Source organism: Danio rerio, chromosome 11 (assembly GCF_049306965.1).
Source record: "Danio rerio strain Tuebingen ecotype United States chromosome 11, GRCz12tu, whole genome shotgun sequence".
Classification (NCBI taxonomy): Eukaryota; Metazoa; Chordata; class Actinopteri; order Cypriniformes; family Danionidae; genus Danio; species Danio rerio.
In genome coordinates this window covers 32,432,832-32,448,291 of record NC_133186.1, presented here as the reverse complement: position 1 = coordinate 32,448,291, position 15,460 = coordinate 32,432,832, and the positions used below count along the sequence as shown (strand labels likewise).

At 34.3% G+C, this 15,460-nt stretch overlaps 1 protein-coding gene across 18 annotated transcripts in view; it reads right to left on the bottom strand.

The window, feature by feature from the left end:
* cdkl5 (cyclin dependent kinase like 5) overlaps positions 1–15,460 on the bottom strand; it is a 141,268-nt gene that overhangs the window by 19,812 nt on the left and 105,996 nt on the right. For 14 of the 18 annotated variants that reach the window (XM_073915976.1, XM_073915979.1, XM_073915981.1 and 11 more), the window contains 5 exon segments: positions 13,665–13,710; positions 10,892–11,028; positions 10,500–10,620; positions 8,955–9,014; positions 6,572–6,662 (listed from right to left, as the gene is read on the bottom strand). The exons of the other annotated variants lie outside the window; for them this stretch is intronic. In XM_073915976.1, coding sequence (XP_073772077.1) covers positions 6,572–6,662; positions 8,955–9,014; positions 10,500–10,620; positions 10,892–11,028; positions 13,665–13,710 — 455 coding nt within the window. 18 annotated transcript variants of the gene reach the window in all.

The following is a 15,460-nucleotide window of genomic DNA, read 5'->3' as shown; positions in this document are numbered from 1 at the left end:
GTTTAAATGTAGCAGTAAAAGGGTCAAGTAGACAAAGTGTAAACATACCAGTAAAGTAGATTGTTTTGTTAACATAAGAGATCAAGAGTTTTCTGAGGAAAATGTATGGTGCAAAAGATGTTAAGAATGAAGAAATGGGATGTTGCAACTAGTATGGCATTCAGAGGGTTTTAACATACTGTTAATGCCAATGGTGACAATAGGAAGTTGCTATACGCTTGTTAAATTGCGACGTGTGAAATACTGTTACTGGGTCCAAGCCGCTTCTCATTTGAATTTAGAAAATATTCGTTTATGGCCGTTTTTTGTCATTTCACACAATGAAGTGAATTTTATATAAAATCATAGTGTACACAACATTCTCTGGACTTGCTGCATTACAGATGGCAAAATTTGAACAATTTATAAAGAATGACTCACTTTCTGGCCATTGGAAATTAGGCATTGATATATATACATTGATATATATATTGTAATCGTAATTTTGGAAAGTATTACAGCACTTTGTCAACATTTATTGTTACCATTACATGAGTCTTCCCATTCAGTTTTATAGAGCGCTTGGACCCGGTAGCCGCTTTGCGTGACGTCACACTTAACAAGCAGATAGATGTTCAGGGTAATTACTTGTATCTTTCTAAATGGTTGCTATGCAAGTTAAGGGTATTATATTAGGATGTTAGCTGGTAGTTACTGTGATTTTGTTCCTAGGCTGCTACTAGGTGGTTGATATTGGTGTTTAGGGAGATATCTTGTGGTTTGCAAGCTGTTTGTTTTGGAAGTTATGGCATAGGTTACCCCAATATGTTTCCATACACCTAACTTTTATGAATTTCATGTTTTCTGTTTAACGCAAAACAAGAAGATTTCCTGAACATTGACTTTTATTTATTTATTTAGGTTTTAATGCCATATCAGCAGCATTTCCTGAACATTGACAGTATTCGGAATATTTTCCAACATTCTTTAGCATACCTTCCTTTGTGTTCAACAGAAGAAAGAAACTCAAATAGGTTTGTGACAAGTGGAGGAGTAAATTATGACAGAATTGACATGTTTGAGAGAACTATCCCTTTAAGTGTAGTTTCTAGATCATAGATCTTAAACTCAATTCCTGGAGAGCCGCAGCTCTGCACAGTTTTGCTCCAGCCCTAACACAGCTGATCCACCTAATCAAGATGTTCAAGACTACTCCACTGCTGCATCCCAATTCGCATACGATCCATCCTAAATAGCATCCTAAATTGTATTTGAGAATAGAATTAGCGCATCCCAAAGTGTTTAAAAAAAAAGTATGCCAAAGGTTCCCAGATGGGTTACTATTTCCAGTAAAAATCTTAAGTGTAGAAGCATCCATACTCTAATCGCTGATATTGCACACAGTACATTGCGTGTTGGATGTGAGGCTTCGGTAACGATGTTTGTATGACTGTTTATTAATATCTAGCCCAATGGAAAGTATTTAAATCACATTTTCTGTGTTATATTTAATCTGCAACAACAATGTCAACTTATATTAAGACATGTTTGGACATTGACATCTGAATGCAAAGACCTGAGGAGATTTCTCTGCAGGAAAGAGATTATCCTGCTGCTGCTTCTCCAATAAGGTAGGAAATTAAATATGACAGAAATGTGGATGATGTGCGTAAGCTTGCATACTCTTCTGTAACACACTGAAAAGTATATACTTTTCCTTCACAAAACTGTGAATTGGGACGCAGCAGTGGAGCAGTCTTGAATAACTTGATTAGTTGGATCAGCCATGTTTGATTAGGGTTGGAGCAAATCTGTGCAATGCTGCGGCCCTCCAGGAATTCAGTTTGAGACCTATGATTTAGAATGTTGCTACGTGGTTGCTATGGAAGTTCAGGGTAGTATTAAGTATGTTCCAATGGTGTTCAGTGTACTTCTGACAACAGGAATTAAGTTTGTAACCATGACAAATGTACATTTCCGGTGCACACATGATGTTAACAATGACAAGAAATGCAATGCAAATACACCAAAGCTTGGCACTTCACAACATCTTGTACTGTAAACAAATGACACATCTCTATTGTTCTGTTGCTTGAGCATTCCTGTCTTTGCATCTCTAGTAGAGCTGCACAATATTGGACAAAACTGCCATTGCAATATTTAGTTTTTCTGCAGATATATATTGTGCGATATTAATGTAATTTTTATTAAATAACAACTCTTCTTGGAACGAATTCACAATTTTACATTTGTAGGGAGAGTGTAAGGAGTTGTTTATTACAAAGTATAATAAACAAATTACACAAATAAATACAACAGAACAAAGACACAAATGAAAAAGAGCCAGTGCTTTACAGATATACTGTATTGAGGTAAAATATCAATGTAACAAAATCCAACTATGTAATCAGAAGTAAAATAATAACACAATTAATACAATTAATCTTTGTTAAAGCTACATTTTTTATCATTTCTTTTGCCCAAATGGTTTAAATTAGCTTGAAATCTTAAACACTTACACTTTGTTTACTCAGAGTTAAACTTTGCTTGTGTTTTGAACTGTTTTCTGGTTAATTATAATCAGAAGTAATTGCAAATTAGATTCTGTGCTGTGACTATTGCATATTGCGGTATCAATGCTGAAATGAAATATTGTGCAGCCCTTATCTCTAGTATCTAGTCTCCACTTTATATGCATTTTTCTCCAAATTACTACATCATACTAAGACAACATCTGAAAATGTGTTTTTGAAACAGTGTTTGAAACGGAAGTTCTGAGATCTAAAAGTCACAGAGTTTTAGGTTTGAATGATGACCTGTGAATCAGATTCTATACTTTTTATGCTTTTATATTAAAAGGAATTTGCCTTCAAACAATCCAGGGGAATTTGATTTCCCAATTCATGACTCTTTTAATACCCAGATTAAAGGGGCACATATTTTACCCCTTTTTTAAAGATTTAAAATAAGCCTTTTGTGTCTCCAGAATGTGTCTGTAAAGTTTCAGCTCAAAACACTTATCAGATTATTTATTATACCTATCAGAAGTTTGTAATTTTCAGCTCTGAGCATCTTGTAGCTGTTTTTGTTGCCTGTGCCTTTAATGCTAGTTCTCCCCACCCATCATTTCCATGTGCCTGTCAGAGTGTGCCACAATCTCCGCCTCGGCTGCGTCAGATAAACAGCAAAGCGACAGACATGAAAGAAGCAGATCTCATGTAATATTTGTAAGAAACACTACAGTAAGAACTTTTCCAATTATTATTATTTGATGTATTTGTTGTGGAGTTGCAACGATACAAAGTTGTCATTACAAAGTTAATGCAAGCACACACACACACACACACACATGCAGCGCACATTTAACTAGGGCAGCACGATAACAGAAAAAATTATAGTTACGATTATTTTGCTCAAAATGGTAATCATGATTAATAATGACGATTATTCTTTTGTGTGTGTATATATATTTGGTTATTAAACTTCACAGCCACAAATGTACCCACAACTTGTAATAAAATTTGTGCGGGGATTAGAAGAATCAGATACTTGTTATATAATTTCAATTTCGATTCCTTTCGTCCAATTTCTGCATGCACATTTTTAAATCGCTACTCTGCCAGAAACTTCGCCCCTGGAGAGCACCTTTTTTAAAAGATGGACTGATGTGCTCAAAAGAGTGGCTACATGTGGTGAAGAACAATGGCAAAATGTAATTAAACTAATAATTTATAAAGCAGAGTGTCATGACCAACATCTAATCAAACATTGAATTAAAAGAATGAATAAAAAAAACACATCGAATTAAAAGACTGTTAAGTTCAATGTGCATCCCTCAGGTGCAACCAACAAGAGTAATGCAGTAAGTGCATTATAGTTGAATCGTGATGAGCATGATGAGCAGCTCGGTGTTAGTTTTTATTTAAATACCTTGAGGTGACACATTGCATTCTCTCCACCTCCTCATTCATAATCAGCGGGACGCGCTGCTGAGACACGCAGGAGAGACAGTTTTACACTCCGTCATTAATAATCTTAGCTTTTGTATTGGAGTCGAAAGAATATATTAAAGTAGAATGTTCTTTTAACAGTCCTGATAAGTTTAATCTTTTTCTTTTGCAAAATTCCTTTCATTTCTCTTCTGCAAATTAGATTTTTTTTTAAATCTGCTTGAATCTTTTAAAACCGAAAGCAGTGCCGGTCAACTGGTGTTTTTCCATAAGATACACCTTTGTGAATGTTTTATTTTATGTGTATAGTCTTTAATAAGAAAAAGACGGATACATGTGTTGGATGACTGCTTTTTTTGAGTGTGCGATCAATTCCTGATCCTTTGCATAAAGCTTTTATACAAAAGATAGCTAATTTAATTACTTTCGACATGCTACAATATTTGTTAAATGAATGTTATTTAAAAAAAGCATATATACTTAATAAAACTGTAAAACAGAATAATGGTCTTATCGGAAATAAAGGAAATTAGTTATCTATTTCATTATTAATGCATAAAATAGGCTAGTCTTTTTTTTATAAATTGAGTTTGATTGCTCTGAAACCTTTTAATCACATTTTATTTTCATGTAAGTAATAAAAGTTGCATCAGATTGATGAAAACGAACCTGAATACCAGCGTGAATGGTAATTTTTTTTTACATTGAGACACTTGGATGCAGTGTCTTTCGTCTACATGACTGGCAAACGCTTCAGAAAAAGAAACTGCTCAATCGGGGCGAATATTTGGTTAACTTATAAAAAAAAAATGTTGTTTGGTTTAGTGATGTTACGAATGCATAGGAAAATGCAAAACAGAATTCTCCTGAGCTCATTAACCCACTGATGACAGCCACTTTGTGATGGCTTTTAAGGAGGTTAATGAGGTTTGTTGTGTTACCTTGGGAAGTTTGGCCTGAACAGGAGCAAAGTCTACCTGATCAACATTGCATTCCTCAAAAAAAACACTTGCAATCTAGACACAGTCATTAATATTAGTCCATCCATTAAAATGACGGCTTGGTCTTTATACTGTAAAATCGCAACTTGCATTGTACTTGTACATGACATGACAATAAAGTTGAATCTAATCTAATCAATATTTAATTATTGATCGTGGGTCACAAATATCGTTATCGTGATAATAATACGATTAATCGTGCAGCCCTATGTTTAACTTTGCAATGTTTTTGCACACCAAATGTTACAGGATAAATGTTACTGCTGTATGAATATCAGTTATGTCATTGTACAAAATAAACCTGATTAAAAGTCCACAAACAGGGATTGAAGCGTCTTCTTTTATAATTGTACAGATAGGCTGTGGTGATAAAGACGGTAAAATTGCTGTAATTCATTACAATCATGCACTGTTTTAAAAACGTTTCTTTGTAAAACTCATTCTTGATCACATTTGATGATATTATATGATCACAGAAAGCTGAACAGAACTTTTAATCCCAGTTGCTTTGCGCCTGTCTTGTTGATATGATTATACGTGTTACTATGGAGACATGTTAATACACGGCTGTCAATCAATTCGGTGGGCAAGGAAACTGCACTCCTACATCACGTTGCGGTGGGCCTCAAAATGGGAAGGATTTGGATCCTATTTTAATGTCAGGAAATTTTAAAAAAGAGATCACTCTATCACTCTAATATGACTGTGGACACACTATACCTACACACAGTTCTGCCCAAACAGCTTACAAAAGATGATTTTAACCATATTTTTTTTATCTTGTTTTCAGAAATAACATTAAACAAGTTTTTACTTAAAATAAGCAAAATAATCTGCCGATGCAGCAAGCAAAAAGTTTACTTTCAAAGCAAAACCCAGACTATTTAGCTTACCCCATTGGCAGATAATTTTTCTTGTTTTAAGGAAAAACTTTTCAAACAAGAAGGAAAAAAATACTTCAAACAAGACAATGTTTTTTGCTCATGTCGAAAATGTTTTTGATTTAAGAATTTTGAGATATTTGGACTTATGAACCAAGTCAAGACAACAAATCAAGCCAAAAATCCTAAATCTGACTGCTTAGAAACGTTGACAGCAATAGTTCTCAAAGCTGCATTATTCAGTCCAGTGCAGGACGATTAACACACCGTCACCAATGTCACGTCAAGGGTTGAGGTCTTGTAAAAAAAAAAAAAACACTAATAATAATGGAAGAGGCATGAGCAGAGATGCATGCGGAGACAGAGGCAGATAGATAGACATAACACTGAGGCACAAATCTTTGCACTAACACACACACACATACACACAGCAAGAGGGAGGGAGAGAATATTTGTGTGGGAGGAATTTAAATGGTGAGAGTTTCAAAAAATGTTCCACCGCATTCATCTAGTCTAGTGACACACACACTAGAAAATAATGGCGACAAGGACAAATAATCATGCTCCGCACTCCTAATGTCACATCTAATGGATATATCAAATCTACATTTTTAAAAAGGTTCTGCCCTTGATGCATATTAGCGCTCATGTTTGATTTTTTTCATGCCTTCTGGCTGTACAGATGAAAGATTTGTTGTCATGTTTCAGTTTTTATCACCTTCAAAAGCATGGAATAGAAAGTGCCTATATCAGGGCTTACCCGAGGAGCAGTTCAGGTGAGCGGTACCACCTAGTAGCCACGTACTCGGTATAGTTGGCATCGCTACCTTCAGACAGATTTCGGGCAAAGCCTAAGGGGTGACCGGTCCAGATCAAGACATATAGAGAGAGACGAAGAAAGAGAAAAGATATCTGAGCAACATTCAGAGACCTTAATTAAACTTCCATATTCTTTTCCTCTAAATATAAAAGTCTTAGAGAGAAGCCTGTGGAGTGAGTCATGCTCAATTTCCGTATCAATCAGTGTGTGCAGGCAAAATTGAACCCTGAGTGAATATATACATTCAATCAGGACCACAACCTGGAGGCTACCAAGTACAATATGTGATTTATCAGGTGCCGAGACGACAGCCTGTGTTTTGATTGTATCTTATAGTTACATAATACTACCCAAGTGAAACATATTGTCAGGGAACAAGGCGGTAATAACTAAAATTATGCTTAAATTACCCTTAAAGATTGCAAATACAACAAGTAGCTTACTATATTTAGGCTACTGGACAATTTCAGTGTTACCTAATATTGTTAGTTTAGATCTTTTTATTACTAAATATGTTGTTGTTGTTATACAAATATATAAATATAAATATATCTTTATATAAACTGTGTTGTTAATTTGTGTAACAGTATCAATGAATGAAAATATGTAACTAATTATATATTATTACAATTATACTGTATATATATATGTATTTAAATTAACATAGCATAGGTGGTTTTATCCTGCATCAAACCAGTAAATAACTTTTTATAAGTAATGTAAAAACAAATATTTAGTATTCATTTATAAAATTCATGACAATAATAATAAATAATAGTTTTGTAAATTGTAAATTACATACAAGTTTAAAAGATATAATGACATGATAATATCATTTAATCTTGATTATACAAGTAATAATATTTATACAACAGTTCTGTCTGGTTCTTGAATCTGATTGGCTGATAGCTGTGTGATATTCTGCCAGTAATAGCACTCACCCAGCCTCTTAACCCTTAACCCTTGTGTATTTCTCCGCCCACATTCAGTCACAAGCAGAGACACTCTACAGTATGACAAATATTGCTGATTTTGGACATCATAATGTACTTTTGAGGCTTTTTTTAGTTAGGAATGTAGTTATTTAGATTGCAACTATGCAGTTTATTCGTGATAGTGCCTTTTTTCACTTGCCTTTACTTGCCTTTCAAAATATTCTTAATTTCTGTGAGACTTTCGTTGAGAAAAGATTATGATGTTCATACACAAATTGGCGACAGATCGCATAATAAGCGCTAAGAGAAAAACAGTGTAATTACAGCTAAACAAATCACTATTAAACAAGTAAATAACCTTCTAAGTCAATCTCTCTGTTTTGTATGCTGTCGTGCTGTATTTATACCATACTATAATTGTGATCTCCCGATTGCAATAGAGAAATATTGTGAGATATCTCTGTAGACTGATGCCATTTCATGCTGTTCAGCCTAATCTTAAAATGTGAGCAAAATCACCTGTTTTGTCATAACTTCAGACATTACTGTTTTCTGCTGTTCTGATATCAGCTGCAGATGTGAATGAATGGCGGAAGAAAGTAGTTCCTCTTACAAAAGGGTTTTAAGACTCTTCATGTATGATTTTCCTTTTATATACACGATTATGCAGTCAAACTGTTGTATAAACACAATATCAAATTCATTGCAGGCCACTGTGGCTGTATATTTTCACCGGTGGGATACAAAGGCACGCCTATTACCAGTGCTGATATACAGCCACATTGCATTGCTACTTGTGTGATATTGCTCATATTTATTTAAGATAATATAAGTGTTTGTTTCGAAACCAGAGCAGTTTTTATGTACAGAAGCATTACATCAATGACAAAATAATTAAAAAAACAAACAAAAAAACTCAACTCAAAAATGTTATCAAAAGATAACATTTGATTAATTATATTAACCACAAATTATAAATATATAGTAATTATATCAATAACAACAATACTACCACTACTAGCAATAATAATAATGCTACTAATACTAATATATTGCTACTTGCAATATTGTCATTGTTTGTTACAAGCGTGAATATTTCTTTCCTCTTGCATTTCATGAAATCTGAAACATCCCAAAAATCAATGTAGAATGTGCATTGCACAGAAAGAGCTCTGCCACTCAAACCTTTGCGTACAGTGTGATTTGGACAAATGGTTTAACTCCTTTCCACTTAAATCCAATTTCAGATGATTTTTTTTTGTGTTTGTTTTAAGACGTCACCGTGGGACTTATGACGCCTGGAAAGGAGAACCGAGCATTCAGCGAGAGATCAGTGTGAATATGGGGGTGGCGGGTCCTGAATCAGACGAGTGTAAGCCTCTGCTCACCGAAATCACACAGCTTCAGGATATCATTGGCGCTGATGAGGAGATTCTCAGGCTTGATATCTGCACATTGGATCAAAGGAGATGGAGATTTTTTTAGTAAGCTCAGTTTGTGTTTACAACACCATTTTGTACACATCCATACAATTTATCTATCCATCTATCTATAGTATCTATAGTATCCATCCATCCATCCATCCATCATATCTACCCTAATATCATCATTTTACAGGATTTAATTATCAGCCATTTATAGTATCCATTCATCCATCAATGCATCCATCCATCAATCAATTCATCCATCCATCCATCCTATCCATCCATCCATCCATCCATCCATCATATCTACCGTAATATCATCATTCTACAGTATTTATTCATCAGCCATTTATAGTATCCATCCATCCATCAATGCATCCATCCATCAATCAAGTCATCCATCCATCCATCCATCATATCTACCGTAATATCATCATTCTACAGTATTTATTCATCAGCTAGTTATAGTAGTTATCCATCCATCAATCAATTAATCCATCCATCCATCATATCTACCCTTATATCATCCTTCTACAGTATTTATTCATCAGCCATTTATAGTATCCATCCATCCATCAATGCACCCATCCATCACTCAATTCATCCATCCATCCATCAATCAATTCATCCATCCATTCATCCATCCATCCATCCATCCATCCATCCATCATATCTACTCTAATATCATCCATCTACAGCAGTGGTCACCAAACTTGTTCCTGGAGGGCCGGTGTCCTGATAATGTTAGCTCCAACCCTAATTAAACACACATGAACAAGCTAATCAAGGTCTCACTAGGTATACTTGAAACATCCATGCAGGTGTGTTAAGGCAAGTTGGAGCTAAACCCTGCAGGGACACCGGCCCTCCAGGACCAGGATTGGTGACCCCTGATCTACAGTATTTAATCATCAGCCATTTATAGTCTTCATCCATCTATCCAGCAATCAGTTCATCCATCCATCCATCAATCCACCCTTCCATCCATCCATCCATCCATCCATCCATCCATCCATCCATCCATCCATCCATCATATCTACCGTTATATCATCATTCCACAGTTTTTATTCATCAGTCATTTATAGTATTTATCCATCCATCAATTAATCTATCCATCCATCCATCCATCCATCCATCCATCATATCTACCCTAATATCACCCTTCTATAGTATTTAATCATCAGCCATTTATCCATCCATCTATCCATCAATCAATTCATCCATCCATCCATCCATCCATCCATCCATCCATGCATCAATCCATCCATCCATCATATCTACCCTAATGTCATCCTTGACAGTATTTATTCATCAGTCAACCACCTTAATAGAGTACAACTAAGTTCCACCCATGTTATTATAAAAGTTTGTGTCTCTGTAAACCACATAAACCTGTACACACTTCCACACCTGTATATATCATTGTGTTTTTTAAGTACAAGTTACTTTAGCAAACCTATAAACTATAAAAAGTAAAAAAAAAAAAAAAGATATAAACACTGTCATACCTCTGTGGACGATCTCATTCTTATGGCACCAGTGAATAGCTTTGATTAGCTGAAAGATGTAGCTTCGTACTTTATCAGGCAGTGCACCATTGGGCAGTTCCTCTAATAACTCCAGCATATTCTGAAATACATTTCAAAACATCATCATCTTTGACAACATTAAAACAACATTTAAAAAAATCTGGATTTGGAGGAGTTCAATTCAGCCTCTCTCCGATCCAAGGGGCTCTGCGCTGGGTGTGGAAAATCAAATATTACTCCGCAAAATCCCCCGATTACGATTGGATAAGATTGGCTATTAAAATTTGGAAATGTGCTTCAACCAGCATACTAAGAGTCAAGGAAATTAATAAAAATAAATAAATTAAAAAAATGAAAGTAAAAAATCTGACCTTCTCCACATATTCAAACACCAGGTAGAGTTTTCCCCGTCGACGGAAAGCCTCTTTCAGCTCTACGATGTTGTCTTGTTTGAGCGTACGGAGCATCTTCAGCTCCCGTAACGTCGTCTCTTTAACTTCCTCATTCTCTGTGGAGACACACTGGGGGTTAGAGAGGATTGAGAGGGTGCTTGTGTTTTCTAGAGTAAAATAAATGTGTTTTGGAGCTTGCAGAGGAAGGTGGAATAATAAAGTCTCTTCTCATAAATATGGTACACTTTGGTGTGCTGTCACCTTTTTAAAGTATTAAAGGTTCAAATCTTGTCTTTTTGTTGAAATAAACATCTTTAACCCCTAATACTTTAACCCATAACAATATTTTGATGTTGCTTGATGCAAAAATGATTGAAGATTGAAACCTCTACCATTATTTTGTTGCCAAGTTTTGTTTTTAAGATCATTTATAAAATAAATAAGTAACCACTGTAGTGTTATTAAAAATATAAAATGTACTTCATTAAAAAATTAAGACTATAAATCTGTTTTGAATTTTAAATGTATTTTTACTTGAGTAAAGCTTTTTTGTTTGTTTTATTCTGTAAATGAAGGATATGAACACTTTTTATTTAGTACTTTGGGTTAAGGTGGTTGGTGTGGTTTTGATTTATTTTTAGTGCTATTTTCATTAACAACATTTCACATTTCCTCTCTGGTTTCCTGCATTTTATTAGATGTTTTGGGCTGTTTTTTTTTGCATACCTGCACCAGCATTAAAGGTTATCTCAGTTAAAGGGATAGCCACCAGCTATATCTACTAGGATCAGGGAGGATCAAGTGGGGGGCCGACAATTTCTATGTGGTTATGAACAAACATCTCATCCAACTGAGTGCAGTTAATGAACTCTTTAAAGTCCACTATATGTTCAACTTGACCTGTCATTAATTTCTCATTTAAGACTCTCACAGAGTTTTTGACAGTGAACATCTTTTATGGGTTTAACTGTTGCATTTAAGGTGCATCGTTAAAAATGAAAGCTTAAACTTGTGGATCATTTTGACTGTTTTTTTACTTAATGCAAACTATCCTGTAATGCAATTAACAAAATATATACGACTAAAATACATTTAAATATCAACCTAGGTATGTATGAACACTCTAATGAACACTATTATTAACACTGAGTGTAGTTTTAACATTTTCTCCGGTCAAATAGGGATATGGAGTGGAAAACACAGAGTTAACTGTGAACACTAGTGGTGTTTTTTTAAACATTATGCAAGTGTAAAAAAAATATCTATTTCAAGTGTAAATTGAACTCAATTTATTGTGGACCTATATAAACACTGAATATGTGGTAATTTTCACACTTTGAGAGTGAAATTAACATTTCACAATTTGCTGTGTATAACATTTTTGACAGCACATTACCAATGTTTCATACCTGAAACCACAATATTGATTTAAGCACAACAAATAGCATTTATTATTCTTATTAAATATTGTTATTTTAAATTTAATAAAAGTGTTATAGAAACCTTTAGAGCATAAAACAAAAATTAATGTATTAACATATGTATGTATGTATGTGTATGTATATATATATATATATATATATATATATATATATATATATATATATATATATATATRTGTGTGTGTGTGTRTATATATATATATATATATATATATATATATATATATATATATATATATATATATATATATATATATATATATATATATATATATATATGTGTGTATATAGTTGAAATCAGAATTGATGACTAACAGATTCAGGAAATTTCACAGTATGTCTGATAATATTTGTTCTTCTGGAGAAAGTCCTATTTGTTTATTTGTTTTATTTAACCATATATAAACCATTGTTATACAATAACTTGCCTAATTACTCTAATCTGCCTAGTTAACCTAACTTAGTTAAGCCTTTAAATGTCACTAAAAACTGTATTGAAGTGTCTTGAAAAATATCTAGTCAAAAATTATTCAGTCATCATGGCAAAGATAAAATAAATGTATAATTAGAAATGAGTTATTAAAACTATTATGTTTAGAAATGTGTTGAAAAAATCTTCTCTCTGTTGAAAAAAAAATAAACAGGAGGGCTAATAATTCTGATTTTAACTATATATAGGCAGATAACTGATATATTAGCCGATAAATACAAATATTTATAAAGCCGATAAATACAAAATGTTATATTTTTTTACAGTGAACAACTAATTTATTTTAAAAACTTCATAAAGGTTTGTACAGAACTTAGAGTAGCATACTCAAAGCAAAAAAAAAAAGATTATATAGATCTATATTAATGATTTCACATAAATCAGCATGCCAAAAATAGATAATTTCCTTTTCTTTGTATAGCAAATTAACATGCAACTTCATTGTTGCATTAAAATAATAGATTAAATAACAAAGCGAGAGAGAAAGCAATTCTGTACAAGGACATAATCTATCGGCTTAAAAATATTGGCGTAATTTAGATATCGGATCGATAATGATAACATTAAAAACAGCATTTATCGGGCGATATTGATATGGCCACTGATATATCGTGCATCCCTAAAAAATAAAATAGCTACAATGATTTCAGATAAAATATTTTTATACAATAATTGCATAAGAACAACTAACCAAACAGACAGTTTTAGTCTGAATAATGAAGTCTGGCAGGTATCAATGTTGCTGTAGCTCATTTCAAAGTCTACAACTGGCAAATTGCATGTATGGTAAAACGGTAAGCATTCAGTTGTATCCTTTTACCTTCACTGTCCTTGAACTTCTTAATGGCCACAAGCTCTTTTGTCTCCTGCAAAACAGATATGTAAATCAGTTTGAGCTGTTTCTCAAACACACGCTTTATTAACAAGCCATTAATGGACTCGACATGTAAATCAAACAACTGAGACTCGCACAAAAAAGAACTAAACCTTAGACAAACCACTTCCCGGTTGCATCAAATAAGCCACAATGGTGTATTTTCATGACAAAGGCCCTGACAATCCTGCTAAATGGAACAATGCGCCTGTTTTCAAAGAATAGATCATCATTTTATATTGGGATGTCTAATTATTAGGCGGAAGTATAGCATGCACATATTTAGCCATGTGTTCAGCAGGCCTCGCGGTGGAGAAACGCTCACCCACTGTCAGTCACACAGAGTCCCTGTCATCTGTGCTGTTGGACGAAGCTGCTTTTTCCTATCTTTATCATTCAGAGCTCTCGATTTGCTCCCTTCATAGCAAAAGCATTCACGCTAAGATCACGCTAGCTGCTAAAACCCATCCATTTATCACAATTGTACACAGTAAACACACTTAGAACAAACTCCAGACAGTCTTCTAGACCACGACACCCATATAAATAGATATTGAACCATCATTCTTCTGTACAGTATGTCAAAAGCCAAGACTGTGTTATAACTGCCAGCCGCTAACAACTTTGATACAAAAAGAAACATCTAAATTGTCATTGAAAGTTTGTGAAATAAAAGAAATGTGTTCAATTATTGCTATCAGATGATTATATTATGTTTATGGACACATATGCTAATGTGTTTTTAAAGGGGACCCAGACTGGCCTCGGTTTTGTGCGCGTCCCACAGTTGGGCAGGCGAGTATGATGTAACCGTTTTTTTTTCTGCATCAGAGTTTATAAACTGCCACTTCTGGTCCAACACAGGCTACAACTGCAGCCACAAACATTAACTATGCTTCAAAACCATGCACTTTAGATATGCTTAAAGGGCCGTGTCAGCAGGGTGTTTTAACACCTCTAGTTTGAAAAAAGTCAGAAAAGTGGGTGAGTCTAGCTTTGCTTAGGTGGGAATGTCTAGTGGCGAAAGAGGAAAGGGTTTGCATGCAAAGGGGGAGTTTCTGTTTGAGCATGCGCTGATTTTCACAGCGGCATAACAACATACAGAAGTGGGGAGAAAGACAATGACTATGTTTACATGGACGTCAGTAATTAAATTATTTGCCAAGTTATTAATTTGTCAACTTTAACTGCAGTTTGGCACTTTCATTCAAGAAAATTCATGCACATCCCCTATGACAAGCGTGATATTGGATGTGAGGAACTGCAGGAGAAGTGTTGTTTTAAATGAACGTTTGATACTGTACGCCGTATGGGAGAAAAAAAAAAAAACGCTGCATTTCTCTGTAACTTAGATGCACTAGGTAGGTAGCGTCAGAAAGTTGTGTGTGTATAGACTATCCTGTCACAAAATGCAGCGAAAATCCTACATGTCGATAATAATTTGATTAAGGTGTTTACATGTTTACATTCAGAGAGCAGCATTTACAGCGCATCATTCAGTCCATAAAATTCTAGTGATCGTAACATACTGTAAACTTGAACTGAAAGAGTACTGCTGACAATACGAACTAACTTTGCTTCTGAATAAGAAGAAGAGTGGCAAATCCGGATTTCACCATTTCCAGATGCGAAATGCTCTCAGGTAAAAAATGTTCCTTACAAACATATTTTTGTCGCATGTTAGCAGACCACTGTAATCCACATGTGAGTCCAGCTGCGCTCTTCTGGCGGGGAATTGAAAA